Below are 22,314 nucleotides of genomic sequence, written 5' to 3' on the forward strand. Positions count from 1 at the left end.
ATCTAAATACACGTGTTTAGATGTACACAGGTAGGGCGAAATAGGAAAGATGGAAAACATGCAAATAAATCTTGTTTTTCTTCTATTCTTGCACGTGAATTATACTTGTATGTTATCAACATTTATTAAGAACTTTTGGTTTACTGTTAACTGTATTTTTTCAATTTCTATTTTAAACAATCAGGTCTGAAAATTTTTCCAGAGGCCTGTTTTCTTAAATCCACAAGCCGGAGCATAACATTAAACACAAGTAATAACGTGCACACTGGTCATACATAGCTTAGATGGCTGGAGCCCGCCTTTACCATTTTCCTCAAGGGTAAGCAGCAATGGTTGTAAGGTTTTTCCCAATTGTCCCACTCAAATATGCGAGGTCTGCACAGATTGTTTGTTTTTTCCATTACTTCATTCTTCAGTGTTCTCAGCACTCTTAATAATGCTAACAGACATCACTGCAAACCCACTTCTGCTAAAGAATTAAACTTCCTTTTATCACATTATTCCAATAAAACCTTCAGCTTTGCAGAAACAAGCGAGAGGGCCATTTCATGGAAATACAAAGTGACACTGTTTGTGTCTTTAAGAAATTAGATGAAATAAATCAAAATTAGTGATCTTGAAATCTGGTGTATAGTATAAGATTAAGGGTTTGACTGAGATAAGAATTCTTTCAAATATCTGCCTTAGTAAAAGAAGAAAAGCTACATTTTCCACCTTTTTATTTTGTTCGCTGAACTCTGGAATTCGAGCTTGTGTTTAAATTCACCATTAAAAGAAGTAGACTTGATAGATGTTCACCTGATCGAGCAGTATTTACATATGACATACCAATGCCTAACAAATGCCAATTAGCACTCACTGCAGCTACAGTTACAGAGCTGGATTTCCTTACAGCATTCCTACCCTCCTTTGCTGCTGGCAGGTACTCAGTCACATTTGCCAAGAGCCATTTCTACTGCCAACACCTCCTCCCCTAGAAAACAAACCACTGACCCAAAACACAAAAGGAAGTTATTTTAAAACATGAGAGTTCCTTAAGTTTTGTTGAAAATGGGAAGCTACAGTCCTTTAGATTTGCATACTTATTCCTTCAATTTCTTAATCATTCCTCACCTTTAAAGTTAATAAAAACAAACAAACAAAAATACAACAAAAAAACCCATCAAAACAAAATTACAAAACCTTAGCATTTCTCCCTAGGAGCCCATGAGCCTTCCCTTACAGAAGGGTTAACAATGCCATCAACATGACATCTGATAATTTAAAAATAAAACATGAGAACAAAATTGTGAAAGTTGAAAAAGAGGGGGGGTTTTTTGTTGTTGTTTTTTAAGGCATTCATGCATGATGTCTACCCCACCTGGAGTACTGGATCCAGTTTTGGAGTTCTCAGCACAAGAAGGATATGGACCTGTTGGGGAAAGTCCAGAAGAGGGCCACAAAGATGATCAGAGTGATGGAGCACCTCTCCTATGAAGACAGGCTGAGAGAGTTGAGATTGTTCAGCCTGGAGAAGAGAAAGCTCCAGGGAGACCTCATAGCAGCCTTCCAGTACCTAAAGGGGGCCTACAGGAAAGCTGGAGAGGGACATGTAGTATAGGACAAGGGGTAATGGCTTCAAACCGGAAGAGGGTAGATTTAGATTAGATATCAGGAAGAAGTTTTTCACTATGAGGGTGGTGAGGCACTGGAACAGGTTGCCCAGAGAAGCTGTGGATGCCCCATCCCTGGAAGTGTTCAAGGCCAGGCTGGATGGGGCTTTGAGCAGCCTGGTCTAGTGGGAGGTGTCCCTGCCCACGGCAGGGGGGTTGGAACTACATGATCTTTAAGGTCCCTTCCAACCTAAACCACTCTATGATTCTATGATCTAATTGCAGTCATGGACTGACTGAACTTTTTTCCTGAACAAAAGTTAACAGAAATGGTTGCTAAATTGGGATGCACCGGGGGCCAGGGGAAAGAGGTTGGAAAAAAAAAAAGGGGGGGGAGTGGGGAAACACGCAAATCAAGAAATAGAAGGATTTGCTTGGCGAATGAGTCTGAGAATAGAAATTGGTCGTAAGCGCCATGGCAATTTCTTCAGTCTTCTTTAAGTCTAGCAACAATGCAGGGTTTACCACCATTTTGGTTATACAACCACAGAAAACCCAAGACCCAGCAGCTACACTTCTTTTTCCTTTTACTATCTTTAATAACACTAATCACCAGCAGTTTACATCCTTGGATTAAACATGAATGAATATAGTTAACTTGGAAAAGGACAGACATAATTATTACTGTTTATCTAATCTAAACACACTTAGGGAAAAGAGAAATATGTTCAAAATGGTATTGTGAATACCAAAGCAAAAGGAGTATTTCAGCTGAAGTGACGCCAGAACTATGACATACAGCTTTACACCCTGTTCTCCTACTGTCTGCCTGAGACCAGGTCTCAAATAAAAACACGGAGTTCAACCTAGTAAGACAATGGGTATCTGAATTAAACAACCAGATTGGAAGTTTTATTAGCAGCACTACAATAATCTCATCAATTCTGTTTCTAAACTATCCCTGTCAGAGTTCCTCTCGCTCAGTACAACCACCTTCCAAATTATTTTTTTTTCTACCTGCATGGAAGTTATTGCACACATTCCTTTTGAATATGGTCACAGTCTAGTTACCCATACTTTCTGATCTTGAAGTGGGAGTTTAGCTGTAAAGTTTGAGTGGACCTCAAAGTCTGACAGCATAGCTGTACGGTCAGTGTCTCAGATGTAGCACAGTGTTTTCCATACTCTCATATATGAGTTTAGACTTCCTAGAAACCTAGATTTCGAGGGAACAACTTTTTTCTTTCTCTCCTCTCAGGTTCAAATACAGCAAGGAATTGACAGCAGAAAGTGCAAGCCGCCAGTTCTCAGATTTATCTTTCTTAGTACAACGTGTGGATCCATCAATACACACAGGTTTCCTCTGACACAGTCACAGACATAATGCTAGCTCTTCCTGTCCTGTTTACAAATTAAGCAGTTGTGTAAATAGACTCCACTCTTAGAGGCAGAAGTCTTCAGTATTGCTGAACAGCTATTAATTGAAGTTTTATTACAGTTTTCTCTTTTGGAGAGCTTTGTATACCCAAGTATGTGTCTCCACTTAGATATACAAGTGCAGAATGCTTCAAAGAAACAAGACTGCACTTAGTCTCAGTAACAGTATGTTGTCATGATGTAAAATCTGTCTGACTGCCCTTCAAACCCTTTTATTCATCTGCAGCAGTGACAGTGCTAAATGACTTGGGCCAGACAACTGTGATAATCAGAATTATCAAGCCTCACTGAACTCAAACTTGCAGAAACACTCTGGTATGATTTCCAGCCTTGAGACTAGGTACCTATTTGAAAACAGCAAGTAATTACAACTGTTGAAAATTATTACATGAAGAGTGCTTGCCAAATTCTCCTGCAAAGTTGTATTTATTGCTTTTAGCATAACTCCCCTCTCATCTCCAAAAGCATATTTTTTTTCCATATTTATTTTCCATATACTTCAGGTATGAAAAAAAATGCAGTGCATTCCCCAGATGAATTGGAATCTATATCAAGCCACAGCATCTAGTTCTTTGGGGACTGTCAGTCTCCCAACATATGTCCACTAATCAGTACTGACCGGGCTATATTTTTTTAATCAACACACTAACAAACAATAGTCTGAAAAGACGAATGACATATACTATAAACAAGAATCACCTAATATACTATAAACAAGAATCACCTAAATGCAACAACATTGGTAGGGAACACTTCTTTGGACAGCCAAATACAATTTAGAGCATTAAATAAAATAATGAAAAGATGAATGTATAGAAGCGCAAAAAAAGTATACCAATAATGGTGTAAGCTTTGCAAGTTTTCATTACTTTGCCAAAAGGAATCCTGAAATGCAAATGCAAGTCAGACAAATACACCATGCTGCTTAACAGGCAGTACTTGCCATACTTCAGTAAAGTCTGCTTGATCACTGACGACGTGCATGATTCACCCCACCAAGCAAATCCCTTCTTGCCTATGCTATTCAGCAGTTCGCAGGAAGAGTTAAAGAAAGGAAGAGGAAATCATAGTAAGTTCTGTCTCTTAGCATTCAACCTTTCACGTACTTTGGAATTTTTATGCAATTAGGTTATTCGCAGCTGTATAACAAATAGCAAACCAATCTACTTTTATCTAACTACCCCTAATTTTAGAGGAAAGCCTCATGAATTCTTTCCTACTTCTGTATTGACAATGCAGTCTAATCTCGTATAAACCTGTCACTTCTGCTTCCAAAAGATAACAAAAAGCGGTATACCTTCCATTCCTTCAAGCTGAAATGCTTGACTAAGACTTTCATAGCACCTCTGCATGTTTTTATATCAGCTCTTCAGCCTGACAATGCAAGTGCATTATATTTGTCAAAATTACTGTTATTGCATTGAACATGACTCTGACGATGGTGAGTTTGGTATTACTTCCTTGAAGTATGAAAATAACATATCAAGGAGAGTCCCGTTGCCTCAAAGTGACAACCTGGAGGAGGATTCTGTGAAGTGGGGTTTTTTTCTGACTGAGAAATCAACTGCACGCAGTCAAGAATGGTTGTAACAGCAGCACACACACAGCACACTTGATGGTGTACTCCCCTTTTCTATAACTGTCTGTTCTTCTTTTCTCTCTTCCTCATATGAAGCACAACTTTTAATGTGAAAACATGCCAGTGTTACACTAAACATCCTTAAAAAGAAACAGCTCTCCTGGACTCTTCCCCCAGGCCATATCTCATGGGATTCCTCCAAACAGACCCCAAACCAAGTCAAAGTCCAGCCTGAAGCCTCAACTTCAGGAGAAGTCCAGGGTTGAGATCGTGCTATTTGCCCAGCTCCCTCCTCTCAGTATCCCAGATTCAGTCATCCCATGGTCACTGCAGGTAAGGCTGCCCCTGACCTTCATATCCCACTGTTTGTAGGTATGAAGTCCAGCAGGAGTGCCTCCCCCTGCCAGCTCCTCGATCACCTGGGCCAGGAATTTGTTATCAATGCATACCAGAATTCTCCTGGATTGCTTGTGCCCTGCTGATTTGTCCTTCCAGCAGCTGGTTAAAGTCTCTCACGAGGTCCAGGGCCTGTGAATATGAGGCTCCTTCCAATTATCTGAAGGAGGCTTCACCTTCTTCCTGATCAGGTGGCTTGTAGCAGGCACTCACAACAACATTTCCCACATTGGTCTGCCTGCTAACCATGATCCATAAGCTCCCAGATGGTTCCACAGCAAAGCTCCATGCATTCCCGCTGCTCTCCCACATAAAGGGCAACTTCCCCCCTTGCTGTCCAGCTGGTTCTTCCTGAAGAGCCTGCATTCACCCACCGCAACACCGCAGTCCTGTGAGCTGTCCTACCACCTATGCATGATCCCAACAAGATCTTAGCCCTGAAACTGCACGCAAGCCTCTGATTTCTCCCATTTGTTCCCATATTGTGTGTGTTAATGTACAGGCACTTAGAGAGGCATTCAGTCATGATGATTATCCAGAAAAATCTATGAGAGTGTCCCCTGCAATGCATATGGAAACACAACAAAACCAAAGGCAAATAAGCAGCACTATTTGATCGGTCTGACTTCCAGATACACTATCTCATCTGCCATTAATGAGCTTTAAGATCAACTAAAGCCACTAAAAACCATGTGACCTGCAAAATCTACATACATGTTATACATTTCTGCTTTGTCATCATAAATTCACTATTCTCCTGTATTAGGTTACAAGCACCACAATGACTGTGAGCCATCAGTCAAGCAAAGACTAGTCTTCTCACACTAGTCTTAAACCAAGACTGCGTTGCACTGGTGAGCCCCAAAGCAATTCTGGACTTACCTACTCTACTACCCAAATGTCATTGGACAGAGCAATCCCAATCTAAATCTGCTTATCAGAATATTACTTGGCTAACAATAATATGTTAAAAACATTTTTGATAATAAACTTCATTTATAATATATTGATTCCTAGCTCGCTCACTCCCTGGAATTTCTTTAAGAAGTAAGCCTACCCCTCACCACCTCCAGTCAACTGTTTAACATACTACTGGAACTAGATTTTACTGAAATGCAACAACTGCTTTTGATAATAACCACATCATGTGCATGTGTGCAGGTAAAAACCATGCATCTTCCCACTATATTCAACCAACTAATTCAATTACTAGATCAATCTAGTTTCTGCAATTTAAGTTAAAAATGTAAGAATTGTACAAAAACTACAGAAAAGGGTATAAAATCTATTAGTTTTAAAATGCTGAAGAAACTAATCTGAAACACTCAAATTCCTGTTTGCACACATTACCTCCTTTTCTTTAAAGGTGAAACACTCTGGTAGTGCACTTCCCCTGTCCTATGGGCCTAAACTTAGCTTTCAGAATATTTCTTTAAGTATAATATTTATTTCCAATTTCTTCCCCAAAACATAAATATTAACCAAAAAATAAACACATAAGTGCCTTAGAAAAAAGTAAATACATTGACCACAATTATAGCGTATTAAATGTCAAAATTAGATCACTTAACATAGGTGCAAATATGCCTAGTGAAACCTAGCAGTTCGATGCAAAGTCATACTTATCATTGTGTTTTAATGCCTACCGGAGACAAACAACTTCTTAAAAACAATATGCATTAATATTAGTTTTGCATTTAAATCTTTAATAGTTTCCAACGTGCTGATTTAAGAATAGTACTGTAAAATTAATTCTGCCTTTTGTTGGACTGATAAGATACCTGAAAAAAAAACAATTTAAAAAAGCTGAAGTATCCTAAGAAGGCAGGAGCCTCTCTCAAATGGAGCTTAAGAAAATGGCTGCCAAAGTAAGGAAGCTGCTGCATGCAGCCAGTGAGGCAAGACAAAGATGAACACTAAAGGGAAAAGACGACTCACATTAATACTATTTTTTGTTTTCAAAACAGAAATAATTCTCTACATTACTAGGGGGAAAAAAAAAAAAAAAAGACTTGGCATTAGCTTATTCAGAAATTCTGTCAAAGCAAGCATAAGCACTTGCCTTCAACAGTCATGTTACTAATATAAACCACCCCAAACAGTGCAGGCATTCTAGTTTGGGGGAGCAGCATGTCTCTGACGTTTTCAGTGCCAGTGAAGGTTCTAGGGACAAATGCTGTTACAGCACAGCTCTCAGCAGAAGATGCTATACAGTGAGCTTTATTCTTATGAGACCTCGCAGACACACCCAGACTGCTGAGAGTCTAAATGCTTAATCACAGTAGTCCCTACTTGGCATCTGCAAGGGAAAGCTCTGGGTTTGAGACTGCAGGCTATTTCCTGAGCAAGCAGCCACCCATCCCCTCCCAACCGCAGCCAGCCTTCCCCGGCTGCTAGAGCGCAGGCTGAAGGAGAATGCTGGGGCTGGGTAAGCGCTGCCATTACCCACCACAGAGAGCTGGACTTTTGCCCTCGGGCACAGCTGCCCCTCTGCCCATTATTCCTTAGGCAGCAGCAGTCCTGACCCGCTGGGATGGGCTGTGAACAAGTGTGGGAAGTGGCATTTAGTCGGCTCAAGCAGCTGTTGCCGGCATCCTCCCAGAAAAAACAGCAGGCTGGAGAGAAGCCGATCAAACGCCACCATTGGACTGCTCCAGCTTAAATGAAGTCAGGAATTCAGTGCTTGGATCCCCTCCTCCATCTCCTTCAAGCAAAACAGAGAGCAACAAATACGCCAATGTGACAGCTTGCTTTCTTGCCATCCAGCAGTGAAAGCAACAAGCACACATTAACCCATCAAAAATGGTCCTGAGATTCAGCACATGGTGAATTCAGCACTCAGGAAAGGACTTTTAAAGTCACCTTAGAGATCACTACATTGTGCTCAGTATTTTCACCAGTAAGTTAAATGAGAATTGAGAAACAGCCAAACAGCACACGGGCTACAAAGTAACAGCGCTGAGCTACCAACTTCAGATTTAACATAAAATTTGTCACTTGTAATGACAAGCGTGCACTGATTCCTTTTACAAAACGTGAAAGTTATAAATTTGACTTTCAGTATCAATCTAGTACTATAACAATACTGATATACAAATAAAATAATAAAGCTACAGACTTAAAGCAACAAAAGTAAATTTTAGAAGAAACATTTAAGTCATACAGAAACCTACTTTGCCATTTCACTGAACATTTAATCTTGCACACAGTGAGAAAATGCAACTGCAACATTGGAAATAATATTTAGATTTTTAAATGTCACCAATGCCAACTAATACACATTCAGCTCTCTGCGTTATGGAAGGAATCATTATAAACTGGGTAGAGTTCTTTCTTATTAATAGCATGCTTAAATAACAGATATAGAACAGATCTTTCATCTATACTTCTGAGCTTCAGAAAAGCAAAGCACCAGCTTCTGCGGGCAGAAAGTCCAGGCCGAGCATCATGAGCATGAGGGGGTCTTCCACAGTCATAAAAGCACACCATAGACTGCTGCCAAAAGACAAAGTCCTGACCTCCAGCATAACCATGTCCCTCACGCACACAACTGCCAGGAGCTGCTGTACAAATCAGCTCTGGGAATTGATTTTGCTAAGCTCCAACAGAGAGAGGGAGCAGGCCGAGCCAGATTTCAAAAGTAGCCCATACGTTGACGTCGGATGGACATGATTGTGCAACTGTGCTTCTAAAGACAACCTTAATCTAAAATGGCAACTAGAAACATTCTTCTGAGTTGCCAGTAGATCAATGACTGGAAAAAAGCATTAATAACCAATTAAATATTTTTTTTTTTACTGGTTTTGCCTACGTTTTTCCTGTCTTAGGGACACCTTTCTACAGAAACTTCATCCGAGCCTAACTTACTGTGCATCTAGAGAAAATGCTTGAACTGGAAAACTGTAAATAAAAGCAAAAGCACTTGCTTCAAATGTTTTGAAGCAAAAACGGAAATTATTTTATTTTGAGACAGTTTGTTTAAAGAAAGAAAAGCATAGCACAAAGTGACCCACAAAAATGTAAAATACTATATCCTTCAGTTTCAAGAACTTCAGCATTCAAGGATGCTGGGTAACAGTGTGGGGATATGAGTGTTCACAATGAAAGGGCATCTAAGTTTTAGAAATAGCTTATTGCCTTTGCTGTTCTTAATCTCGTGAAGGAATATCTCACATCATGGAAAAACACTTTGATAAGCTGTAGCTTTTCAAAGTACTTTCAAGAAAAGGTTCACAGAGTAAACATGAAATCTAGCAGTTCTTACTCCCACCACTCCCAGTACCTACTGAAACATGAACAAAATGTAAACCATTCCCAGCAAAGTCAGAAGTTGGACAAATTCTGCTGCAAGAATGACATGTTTTTTCAGGCTTCTGCTTTTATCTGTAGATCTGCTTTCTTCCCACCCTTTGTAATGAAGGTGCTACAGCTTATGCAGCACAGCTGGCATAGCTGGCCTTGCTAAGTTAGGTCACAGCCAAATCAATTGATGGATGGGCTGCAGATGATATGCAGTCCCAACTGCAGTCAAACACATAGCTGACTCAAAATTAAAGCAAGCTTTCCCCTTCTGGACAGGCAACATATGATTGTCCCAGGATTGCCATGAGAGTTGGAGCGCCTAATAAAGCATTATTGGATAAGTCACTGGACACCACCTTTCAAATTTAAAAGGCATTAATAGTCGCTAAGCATAAAGAGTAAATCAAATAAAACAGAACCTCTTGAGATTTTAATGCTGAATCATGTTGTCCAAATTTATAGTCTTGATGAAGTCACTAGGCATAAGAATAGAGTCTGATGATGGTAAAATCTACTAAAGATGGAAGACAGGTATTCAGTAGGAATTACTTCACTTCTCCAATTTTGCTAGAAGGGATAAAGAACAAAGGCTATTTTGTGGTCACCCCTATTTAAGTGTTTAGTTACCTCTAGTGAAGCAGAGCATGGAAGACTTAATGTCTGTGTTGTGATAGTTACTCAGAATAGGTCTGTATTTTTTGAAGTAATAAGGTTAAAACAGCTTGCAAAACATAGTAAGGACAGGCCTACCGAAATGCTCAGATAGCAAGCTCTTAACTTCATCAATTCCAAGCTGTTATCTATGGATACTCTGGAGGGCGATGATATCTTTATCAACCCAACTGGCACAGGACAAAGTTGCAAATACTCTGTCAGCAAATACATACCTGCTCTTCACTGCACTGAACACTTCCCCGGCATTATCGGCGTATCCTAACACCCCCCCTTAGCTATCTGCTTGCAAAAAAAGGATGCCTGGCAAAGACGCCCGCGCGGCTCGATACCGTACACCGCCTCCCCCCGCCCCTACCCCGCAGGGCACCCGCTGCTTGCGGCGGATCACGGAGCAGGCTCACCCCGCTCCGAGTTCCGTGGCAGGATGGGACCGGCGAGGAACGGCCGCAACGCCGCGGCTCGGCAGCGCCCGAGACAAAGCCCAGCCCGGCCGTCCCTGCCCGCCGCCCCTGCCTTCCACAGCCCGCCGGGCTCTGCGCAGGGGCCCCGCTGCCCCTGTTCACCGACCCTGCTCCCCCTCAGCGGCGCTCCCCCACCTCAGCCCCTCAACACTCCCGGCCGCGGAGCCAAACGAGGCCGCCGCGCCGCCTCAGGGGGCTCCGAGAACGGGGAAGGCGGCGCCCGGGCCGCAGCTCCCGCCGCCGCCCAAGCACACCCCGCCGCAGCACAAAAGCGCGACACGACACGACACGGCCCGGCCCGGCCTGGCTCGCCCCAGGCGCCTGCCGGCTGCCCCCGGCGAAGGGGAGGGTCCCCATCCCCCTCCCCCCCGCCGCTGCCCCTCACCTTCCAGCCCCTCCATGGCGCACCCCGACCACCGGCTCCGGCCCCGCCGCTGCTGTAGCAACGCCGCCACCTCCCGGCCCGCTAACAACCGCCGCTCCCATTGGCCGGGCGGCGCGGGCGGGCGGGCGAGCGAGCCCGGGCGGATCCTCACGGCCACAGCCCCGGGGCGGGCGGACGGGCGGAGCGGCCTCCCCGGCGGGGACCGCCTGCTGCTGCCACCGCCCGGCTCCGCTCCGACCCTTCCTCCTGGCCGGCTGGGCCCCAGCGCCCCGGCCCGCCCCACTCTCACCGGCCCGGAGCACGGCTGTCCCCGCCGGGAGCTCCCAGCCCGCCTCCGCCCCGACAGGCCCGGTTTGTGCCACCCGCCCTCTGGTCGGTTTCCCAAGGGAGCAGGGGACCGAGTCTGAGCATCTTCCTGGAAGAACCAGGCTTAGCCCAACTCTGGTACCATCTGGCATGTCATCTAGTCCATACGTTGAGGTTAAGCTATGATCAGGATCTTTTTCTTGGTCAGGGTTGGAAGGGACCTTCGGAGGTCATCTAGTCCAACCCCCCTGCCAGAGCAGGGTCACCTAGAGCAGGTTGCACAGGAACATGTCCAGGTGGGTTTCGAATATCTCCAGAGACGGAGACTCCACCACCTCTCTGGGCAGCCTGTTCCAGTGCTCTGCCACACTCAAAGTAAAGAAGTTTTTCCTCGTGTTCAGATGGAATTTCCTGTGTTCCAGCTTGTGCCCGTTGCCGCTTGTCCTGTTGCTGGGCACCACTGAGAAGAGTGGCCCATCTTCTTGACACCTGCCCTTTAGATATTGATAAGCATTGATGGGATCCCCTCTCAGTCTTCCCCAGGCTAAACAGACGCAGGTATCTCAGCCTTTCCTCATAAGAGAGGTGCTCCAATCCCTTGATCATCTTTATAGCCCTTCCCCTGGACTCTCTCCAGTAGTTCCCTGTCTTTCTTGAACCGGGGAGCCCAGAACTGGACACAGTACTCCAGATGTGGCCTCACCAGGTAGAGTAGAGGGGGAGGATGACCCCCCTCAACCTGCTGGCCACGCTCTTTCTAATGCGCCCCAGGAGACCATTGGCCGCCTTGGCCACTAGGGCACATTGCTGGCTCATGGTCAACTTGTCCACCGTGGCTCCCAGGTCCCTCTCTTCACTTGTATATGAAGACAAAGTAAAGTAAGAAGAAATAACTGTGCTGTTGAAAAAGCAACAGAGCCATCAGTCCCCAGGTGAACACAGGGAGCAACTGAGGTGGTGCCAGGGGCCCATCACACTCAGCACCAGTGAGCTGAACCGAGGGGCGCTGGGGTGCAGCACAGCGTGAGGCTGGAATGGGTGCCCCCTTGCTTGTGGGAGAGCTGTGGACAACCACAGGAAAAACATGAAAAATGGTTTTCAGGTTCATGTCCTGAAAATAATTGCAGGCAGTGGATTCCACCCCCTTTTTCCCTCCTGTTATTTTCTTAAATCAAAGAGATGCTAATATAAAATTAATATCTGAGGGTATCTCCTGCTACAGGATAACGTTTGAGGAATGGATGTTTTTGGAAAATAGTACTACTAAATTGCTGTTGACTAATGAATGTGAATGATGCTTGATACATATTGAAATTCTGTTCCTCTTACAAAAGCTCGCCACATTTTTAGCAACAAAAACATTTCAAGATTTTTTTTCTTCAAGACATTATTTTAGAATTAATTCTTAAGATTGTTATTTATCTTTCTTGTGGCAATATGCTATGAGCAACTAATACAGTTTTTCTATGTAAACTACAGTCTTACAGAAATTACTACTGTCTTTACAGGCATATGTAAATTCTTATTCTAGACAAGTTGGTTGATATAGATTTGCCTGTCCATAGAATCACAGTTACTGTCCCAATCATGGTACATCTGGAACGCAACTCAAAGAAAGCAAAACAAATACGTAAAACCTAAATTAAATCAGAGATTATGATCACATTGTCTTCTCTGCGTCCCCTTGGCACGGGACAAATAGATCCAGATGCTGCACGCCAAACAACCAGCATGTAAACCCTGATTAATATATGATTAAAATCATCCTTTGAGACCACAAGCTTGAATATATATGGCAATTCTAGCTGCAATTTTTCTAGGTAATTTAGAACCATACTAAAAATACGTTTCAGATTTGCCTTTGATATATAGAGCTTATGCTTATAAAATTACAGGCCACGCCAGAAGGAACTAGTTTGCCACCATGTTGCAGAGTCCCAAACTTTGCAAATTATCCATTAAATCTTTGATGTAAAACTTAAATGAGCCCGTAGCTAGCAAGCATTTGCTGTTTAACTAGCCATTAGGGCAGCATATTAGAAGTGCTCTTCCTTGCATGGTATTTCTGTACTTGGACTGCAAACTCAAAAACAGAGGCCTAGGATCATTTCATCTCTCAGCTGGCAAATCCTTTATAATGAAAACATAAACATAAACATAATTTTTATCTTGTATTCTCAATTTAGTGAAGGGTTTCATATTAGAGGAGCATTTTTTTTCGTTTGGTTCATTGTTTTTCTTTGAAATTCGTGTTTATTTTTGTTAAAAACTAGGGCAGGAGATAACTTCAGCTCACCCATCTTAGAGTGTCTACAACGTGTTGCTCACATCTGAGCTCCCCATCAAGTTCCCCCCTATAGTCTACAGAGATTTGTCTCTGTCGCTAATATAGTCTATGGGATTGAGGGTGCAATCTGCCTGGCCAAATGTAACAGCTGTTTCAGGATGTGAGACAAGTAAATAGTCAATACGCGCATTAGAGTAGTCAAATGTTACTCTAGATTTCTTCAGGCTTAGTCTTTTACTGAAAACAGATTTAATGCTTAGTTTTGCTCTGCAAAAGTGCCGCTGATTGACTTTGTCATCCCATTACTCATCTAAGAAGTGGAAGAAATAAGAGCTGGCTTATAGAACGAATGGGCAAGTGGTCGTTCTGCTGCAAAGATAAAAGATTCTCCTGGCTCTTGTGGATGGTGTATGAACATTTGTTGTAACTAAGTATACGGACAGCATACTTTAAAAGACTCCCAATGCTGAAAAGTAGCTGTCTTTTAATTGTGGTGTTCATGTGGGGAACAGGGCACTACTCCTCATCGCAACCGTGCCACATGAACCTTTTCATAAATTTACCTTAGCTCCATACTGACCCCCACCCCTCAAGCCTGTGTTATTCTGCTGTAGACCTACTACTCCAAACGCAAGTCGGTTCTGCAATGACATTCCTGTAACATTTAGGATTTTTTTTTCCCCAAATTCTATGCTAAATTTATTAATTGCTAGTTTGCACCATGTATGCTTGTGCCAACATTGATTTCTGGCTTAAATATTGTCCTTATTGTTTATATCTCTGATGTATTTTAGGCAATTAGCATGCATTCTGTTTCAGTATTTGACTTGTTAGCCTAAACAAAGTAGGGCTTTTCTAAACTATCCTCAGAAACTATGCTTGCCATTTCCATAGTCATCATGGTACCCTTTGCACCTATTCCACATTAGCTCATATTTCATACATGATCAGAATCCTAAACTGTCCCTCAGATGTGATCCTACTGCATTGCTTAGAGTTCTTTGCCTCTGCAGGGACTATTTCTACTAAAGCATCTTAGGTTACATTTGCTATGTTATGGTAAGCTTGCAGGCACCATGTATATATTTAGCTCCTTTTCCATATCAGTTGTTTTGCAGAGGCAGCAATGACGATAGGAATTTTTGCCTCTAAAGAGTAATACAATCTGAACACCTTCTGTTCAGAATCTTCAGTATCTCTGAGAAGGACCAAGTAAATATGGCCCTAAATGCAAAACTCACATTTTCCTTATTCACACTTATTTTTAAGAACTGAAATACAAGACTAACATAGACCTGACTACCTGTCACCAAATTCCAGAATGAATTCCGAAGAAGAGAGGCAAAAGTGGTGGTAAACTCAGACATCAAGCAGGAGTATAGGGATGCCACCTTAGATCTGGACAGTTTCCAAAAAGACTCATGTCTCTTTCTGCTGGCCAGTAAAGAGATAAAGAGATGGTTTTTCAGTTTTAGTTGGTAAAAAAGAGGACTCTGCCCCCAGGTAGAAGTTGTGAGTGGTAAGTTATGAGTTTGTGATAAATTATGAAGACCCATTTTCCCTACTCTTTGTGGGCATAGATAAAAGTTACAGCTTAGCCTGGATCTTTGGTTGCATAAGGCAACATCTTCAAAAGTGAAGTGCCTGGAGATGTGGAATCGTGGTCTAACGTTTGAAAAGGTCCTGAATTTCAAAAGGCAGGGAAGCAGTGATGACAAATCTTTCTGCCAGAATCTGTCAAGATCTCTTGTAAAAGAACTGGAGGACTGTACTCACAGGTCCCAGGTGTATTACTGGTGCATGAAGTTGTCTCTTTCCCTGGATGTGATGCTCGTGACCAGCAGAGCCTGGCTGGTCACACAATAAACTCGAGCCATCTCCCATGTGTAAGCCCTGTTTGTCACTCAGCTCCTCATGTGATAGTAATACCCGGATTTTGATCATCTGAGAGGCACGTATAGATCACAGGAGATATTTTGTAAAATGCAAAGGGGAGAGGATTGTGGCATTTAGAAATATTCATATGGCCATAACAGTCACCCCAGGTAAGGACGGCTGCTGCGGAATATGTGCTGTGAGTCTTATAAACAGTTTAGGCAGGCCAATAGGAGCTGTGGAATACATATGGCTTACTCTATATATCCGTATAGAAAAATCCCTAAACTGAAGCGCTCCAAATCTTTAGTCACTTTAGAAAGTGATTCTGCGATCCAGACTTTGACAATACATTGCCCTGGATCTTTGCAAAGCTGTGCAAGTCCTTCATTTGGGGCAGAAGTGTCATAAAAGGCCTAAGTCCTGTAAAATGATCAGAATTTCATTAACATTTCAAATGCTTTTCACCATTTGAATCCCTGTCACAATGACTAAAATCTTTATAGAAAATCAAAACCTGTTCACTATCTTTCATGTTAATAATGAACATTGGATAAAGCAGGATTTCCCAAAGTGGCATTTTAATTAATACACTTTGCACTGTAACTACCTTCTGGGAATTCAGATATGCTTGCACAGGGAGACTTTAAAATTTAAATATTCCTAATAAGCTTTTTCTTACAATTAACACTAATTGAGGACTACAGACAAGAATGATTAATCTCCTACTAAAATAATTCCTCAGTTGAATTACTACAAGAGTGCCTTTTGTTCTTTTGTGGGTTATAGTCCCAATTTATATTCAGGATTGGGCTATTGTGATTTTGCTATCAATCTTTTTAGCAACCCAGGTTTTTTTCAGTACACTTTTATACTTTTGTTTGCTGTGGACTCCCAAATTAGACAGAACAAGATCAGAGGCCACAATGAAAATTGGTGAGCAGTGCTGGAGTGAGCAGCTTTTGTTCTGTCCAAACATGAATTGCTAAATTTGTAAACTTGAGTACAAACTGGTATTAGAGCAAATGTGATGTAATAATGCCCAAAACACAGATAAAAGAATAGTTTAAATTCTAGGATGCCACACTGTTAGATATATTTTCTCAAGCCAAGTAATAGGAGGAGGCCGGGGACTGTGACTTCATCCAAGGCTGTAGTTCTTCAGTTGGATAGCAAACAACAAAAGAAAGACTATTTTTTCCATTGGACACTCTACAGCTGGAGTAATTCTGTATCTTCTTGATCAGTAAACCATTATTGCCACCAAAACCAGTTATCCTTCTCTGATGACCATGGTTTCTCAGCTCTTCACTCTGACCTCCTTCTCCTCCTCGTTGTGCTGGCCCAGAAGATGTTCATGTGCTCAGGTGGTTTGGGGACTTACCCAGCTCCAGCATCCTCCTGTCTGATCTGTGCATCTTTCTGGCTATGTGAACAGCTGTGCCAGCACAGGGGAGGGTGTCTGCATCGAAACCAGAATGGGTAGCCAGTCTTTGGGGAAGACAGAACAGACACTTTCAGTGGGAGTTTGTGTGGGCTAAAAGAGCAGGTAAAGTCAAGAGTTACTTTGGCTCAGCCTGTTGGACGCAATGAAAAAATATGAAGTTTTTTCTCCAGCAATAAGCCTGAAGATTTGCAAAAAGACTGCAAGTTTCTAATCTCCCATCTCAGATGTTAAATATCTTTCCTGATCTCTGATTTTGTTTTTTGTTTGTTTTCTTTGTTTTTGTTTTAAATATCCCATGCCCATTAAAATGTTGTTTTCTGATCTAGGAGCACAAAACCCTGAGCACTTAAAATACAGCCCTGTGTGTAGGATTGGGCTGTGCTGTCTCTAAGGTGCTATATGAAACCCTAATGGATCCATTAAAAAAGTCTCACAGGAGCAATTTTTTTTATTATTTAAATGAGCTCAAATCCTGTCATGGGTTAGTAGCAGCCGTTTCAAAAACAGAAGGGACAAAATGAGGAAAGCAGGCCTTCCTGTTTGTTGCTGAAATGTGAACTGTTGCATGTTTCTTCTTCCTGGTGTTTTCAAGAATTTCTGACATTTTGCTCCCTGAAATAAATGTCTATTTAGAGACTGAACCAAAATAGCAGCTGTGGAAAATGCTAAACTGTTAGAACATTAGGAACTTCTGGAGAAGTCAGTTTCCCAAATTGTGCTTCTGCCAGGCATGTTCTCCCATCAGCCTTTTTCCACTCCTCAAAGTACCCCATAGTGCCCCTGGCAGCGGGGAGAATCCAGAGCTCCAGAAGCGAGTGAGAGCAAATCCTTCTTGTTCAGGGTATGGTGACAGTCTCCTCTAATTAGGATAACAGCTTGCTTCTGCTACCTAAGGTATGCTTGTGGTATCTGTAAAGCTGGTACTGAGAAGCTGAAGGAACAAGAGGATTATTAAGTTCTTTGCTTACGTGTTCCTTACATTTTACGTATTTGCTTACATTTTCTCTTTTAAAGCAGGTTTGCCTATGTACCACCCCCTCACGGCCCCAGCTGCACCTTTCTGTCTCAAGAAGCTTCATTTACTTTGCAAGACCAATTAGGTAATTCCAAACTTATGCTTTGAGCATAAAATTCTGGCATTTACGACTCAAATAACACAATACACACAGTTTTTCTATGTAATGTGCTTCCAAGTCCCGATTAGAGAAATAGTTAAAGTTTCATGGCAGGTATACCTCTGCTGTTTTCTTATTTCCGTATATTGGCATTTGCAACCTATATAACAGTCCTCAAATGTTGGAGTATCAGTTTTCACAGTTCTACTAGTAAGATAGTTCTTAAAAAATGAGTGGGAAAATCAAAGTACAGAATAAGTAAGCTAAACAGATTGACTTTTAGTAAATCCCCTATACTATTTGTATTTCATCTCCAACACACTTCCACTCTTCAGCTTGTTGGTTTAGGACACAATCTTGTTTTTTAAGGCATGGCACAAAGCAGAGCTCAGAGATTACTGCGAAACAAAGCAATGCTACAAAGCTGATTTTGCAAAGCCGTTTTATATGAGGGAGTTCCACAAAGTACTTCATGTGTTTCTGTTGCCTAAGTCCTTGCTTAGAAGATGGGCTTTGCTGGGTAGGCATGTAAAAATCCGTTGCGTCTATGTATTGTACAAACAAATAGACCACAAAGCTGATGAAATATTCCACTCCTATTGAATTCTCCAAATGCCTTGTATGGCAATTAAAATTATACATATGTACCACGGTCCTGTGGATGGGATGAGGTGGTAAAAATCCCTTTTAAGAGATTTTTTCTTTAATTGAGAAATTAAAATGGGTCTACAATTTAATCTATATTTATAATAACTTGTAATGTTATAGTGTTTTTCTTCACTATTCAGAGGAAATGGTCATATTACATTGCAGTAGGAGTAGAATTTATTGACTGAACTTAAATTTTGTTTCAGAATAAAGTATGTTGACATATTGGTTCCTTTTTTTTATTTACCACTTAAGATACTCAGCTTCTTGCCATTTTCTGTCCCACAATGTGATCTCATGATTCTTCTATTCTTAGACAGAAACCAAGACAAATTATGCAGTGCATATCGTCCCTTATCACCTTGCTATATGTGACTAAATTTGCACATTTGCAGTTCTCTTTGGGAATATGTAGTCACAGACATGGTGGTAAAAATCCTTCTTAAAGCATTTTTACATAGTACAGTGCATATTTTACATAGCAAAGAAGGAAAACATTAAAGTTTCATCTAGTTTTAGATGAACCTTTGGTTTCATCTAATCCATGTGTCATTAAATTGGATGGGTTTTCCTTAAGTTAAACAAAAAGAGCCCAATCAATGAATTCTCCAGGCCTGTTTTAGCTGCAGCTGTTCTCCCAGTGATTGCCTCATAGTATTTTTCCTTTCAAAGCTACAACCTCACTCCATATGTGTCTTTGCCTTTACTCCCTCTGTCTCCTCTTACTAGTAGCATTTGGTACACAGCCATGGTGAGAATTCCCTCTGTTTAATAATGATTTGTGATTTTTTTTTTCCCAATTGCCAGCTATCTGCATGCCCCATGTTGTTTTCCAGTATTAAGAAATACCAGTGATTACATCTACTTACGGTGCAGGGTGAAAATTGGCTCTTCGGCCTCTCTAACGCCCAATTCAACAGAGTATTGCAATAAATGGCTTTTTAGGTATAGATCAATATACTGAAAGTTATCAACAAACTGAAAGTTATTAGGGTAAATGTCGTGGCTCAAAAAATAATTTCAACTCCACTGGTACTTCCAGATTCATGTGAATACTTACTGAAAAGTTTTGACACTTTTGGCATAGACTAGATTGTAAAACATTAATCGTGATGATGAATAGTTGCTCATGTGTGACTTCAATAATTACTGCATGTTCTAATACAAAGAACTCGTACAATGTTCCACTTTAATGTGGATTTACCATCTGGCATGAAGTTTTCTTTTCCACATCTTTATAAAAAATCACCAAATATACATCGGATCCAACAAGAAACACAGAAATATTAGTCAATGCTTTCATTTTGGGCAATGAACCCATCATACTGATGGCATCATACTGAACTAATTCAACAACTGGGCTGTGGTGTACTTCCATTTTTAATCACAGAAATCAGAGATATAGGGGATACATGCTAGCACAGAATTATTTTCATAATATATTCTTAAGTACTTTGTGTTATTTGATCAAACTGTTGAATTTAGAAGTGCAAAAATCTTTGATTATTTGATTCAGTGGAGAGTATTTGATTAGACATAGCTTAATGTTTCCATCTCTTCTTTGGTTAACTGTGAAATTTCATATTGATTTAAAAGATTTGCATACATTGGTCTCAAAATCGAAATTGAGTGAAGGTTTCCATTTTTATCCAATACTTCGAGATACATTTTGAACTCAAAACCTGAATTAAGCTTATCTTTGCTCTAAGATACTCAGTCTAAAAAAACCTATTTGGATATAGAAGCTATTACTTATGAAGATAATGGCTGGCAACTAAGGAAATCTTTTGGTCTCAAACTGTTACTGACGCTGGCAGTGTAAGACATGGAAAGGGGAAGTGAAATCACACAAAAAATCACAAGTAGAATGAAGCGTTGAAATTATGTCCCCTGACTCGTACTCACAATCATCTTTCTTTTGCATGAAGAAAGATAAATACTTGCACAATAAAAAAAATAAATATGTGGGTTTAGCTTTCATTCAATGCTAGGTGCCAAAGGAGGTTTTAAGAAGATGATATTCCACATTGATTACAACACTGTTTAAGACTGCAGTATGGTGGGCTTTTTTTTTCTTTACACCACTTTCATGTTATTCTTGAGAAGTTTTTTTATTTTAAATAGGATTCAATTTTATTTTCTCAACAGACAACTTATAAATAAAGTAAATAAATACTAAAATAAGTTTAAGACAAAATGGGCAGAACAAAATTCCTCAAATTACATTTTTTTTATTTTGAGTATATGTACATCCACATTTCTTATGACCCTCTTCTTAGTCTTTAACCCATTAACAAGTTTTCAGGGCTCTGTCTAGTAGATTTTTATGTCCATTTAGGAAGGCCATTTAGATCTTAAATGTATCAGATGGTGCCAAATATTGTCAATTAAAATGCAAAGGAGTTACTCAGAGGTCAACCAGAGGCAGTAATGAGAGAAAAAAATGGGTGTTTTGCTGGCAGGCACTGCTGGTTTCCTCCTTCCTTATTGATTCATTCCTTTAATTTTTCTTTAAATACTTTTGGAGAACTGATTCTTTGAATGGTCTGGTTAAATCTGAAAAGGAGAAACAAGGAAATAAAACTGAGCTTCAAGCCCAAATTTGCATTTTTTTGTATATGATTTTTGTGTGCATCTAACTGCCACTAAGCCAGCACAAATCTTTTACAGCTCTAGTATACCGACTTGTTACAGCTCCTGAAAAATTCACAATACAATATCCTCTTTCCTACAGCTCCATCTTCCTCCCTGTGGTTTTAGGGATCACGTCATCCACTTTCCAGCATTATGAAATTCCTGCTTTTTGTGGACTTAAATTCATTAGCAGTAGAACAGAACAACATTGCTTAGCGATGTCTTGCAAGTGGCAGTTCAGGTAGAAACCCCACTGAATTCTATTACTCCTTTGAATACCTTAAAATCAGTAACTGGTGTTTCTTTCTTGGCATGACTTTCTCTGGATCTTTCAGACTGCTATTTCCTACATCCTTGTCCTGGTTTGAGGTAAAACAGAACCACCTTTCTGTTCAGTAATTTTACTTCTTAGCTAGACCTCTTCTAACTTTCTGAAATTAACAGCATATTGTGCAGAAAACTGTTCGTTCTCAGAGTGATAAGACCAATGTTTACAGTTAGTGCCAAGGAATGGAATGCAAAGAGGCTCTTGCTTGTACTTATTGCTATAACGACCAAGGTCAGATAATTTCGTTATTTTACCCATTGGAGGGTCAGAAATGGAAAAGCGTAGAGGGGTTCCACCTGCAGGAAGGAATGGACAGGTGATTCAAAATTGACCAACAGGGGTATTCCATCCCATCTGCCCCATGCTCAGTATAAAAGCTGAGGGATCAAAGGGTCAGCTCTTTCTTCAGTGGCTGACATCCGAGGAGGACCCTGGCTGTTCATCTGTCTTTGATCCTGATCCGTGGGTTCCTGGCTCCAGCTCTGGAATCCAGTTCGCACCCATCGCTGAGTCCAGTCTGGGACTTCCCACTGCCTGCCAGTGATTTCATCCTGGAAGCTTAATACCATTTTGTATACGTTGCATATATTTCATTATTTCCTTTTTATTTTATTATTAATATTTCATTAAAGTAGTTTAGTTCCTTCTAAACTCGTCAATCTCTTTATCTCCCCTCCTCCTCTCCATGTGCGAGAGGTGGGGGGAGAGCATCTGTCACCGGTCATTGGCCAATTTGGCCAAAATGACAACAATCCTCTGTCCAAATTTTCAAGCTCTCCAAAGCTGTGCTTACAAGAAGAACTCCTCCTCCACCTCAGTTTCTGTTCCTGCTTATCGCTTCCCTCTG

The 22,314-nt window shown here is 41.2% G+C and overlaps 1 protein-coding gene across 2 annotated transcripts in view; it reads right to left on the reverse strand.

Annotated features, from left to right (window-relative positions):
* ZC2HC1A (zinc finger C2HC-type containing 1A) overlaps positions 1-10,949 on the reverse strand; it is a 35,077-nt gene extending 24,128 nt beyond the window's left edge. For both annotated transcript variants that reach the window (XM_054191412.1, XM_054191411.1), the window contains exon 1: positions 10,828-10,949. In XM_054191412.1, the coding sequence (XP_054047387.1) occupies positions 10,828-10,843 (16 nt within the window). In that variant the 5' untranslated portion in view covers positions 10,844-10,949. The remainder of the gene's footprint in view (positions 1-10,827) is intronic.
* Positions 10,950-22,314: the final 11,365 nt, after the last annotated feature.

Source organism: Rissa tridactyla, chromosome 2 (genome assembly GCF_028500815.1).
Source record: "Rissa tridactyla isolate bRisTri1 chromosome 2, bRisTri1.patW.cur.20221130, whole genome shotgun sequence".
Taxonomy (NCBI): Eukaryota; Metazoa; Chordata; class Aves; order Charadriiformes; family Laridae; genus Rissa; species Rissa tridactyla.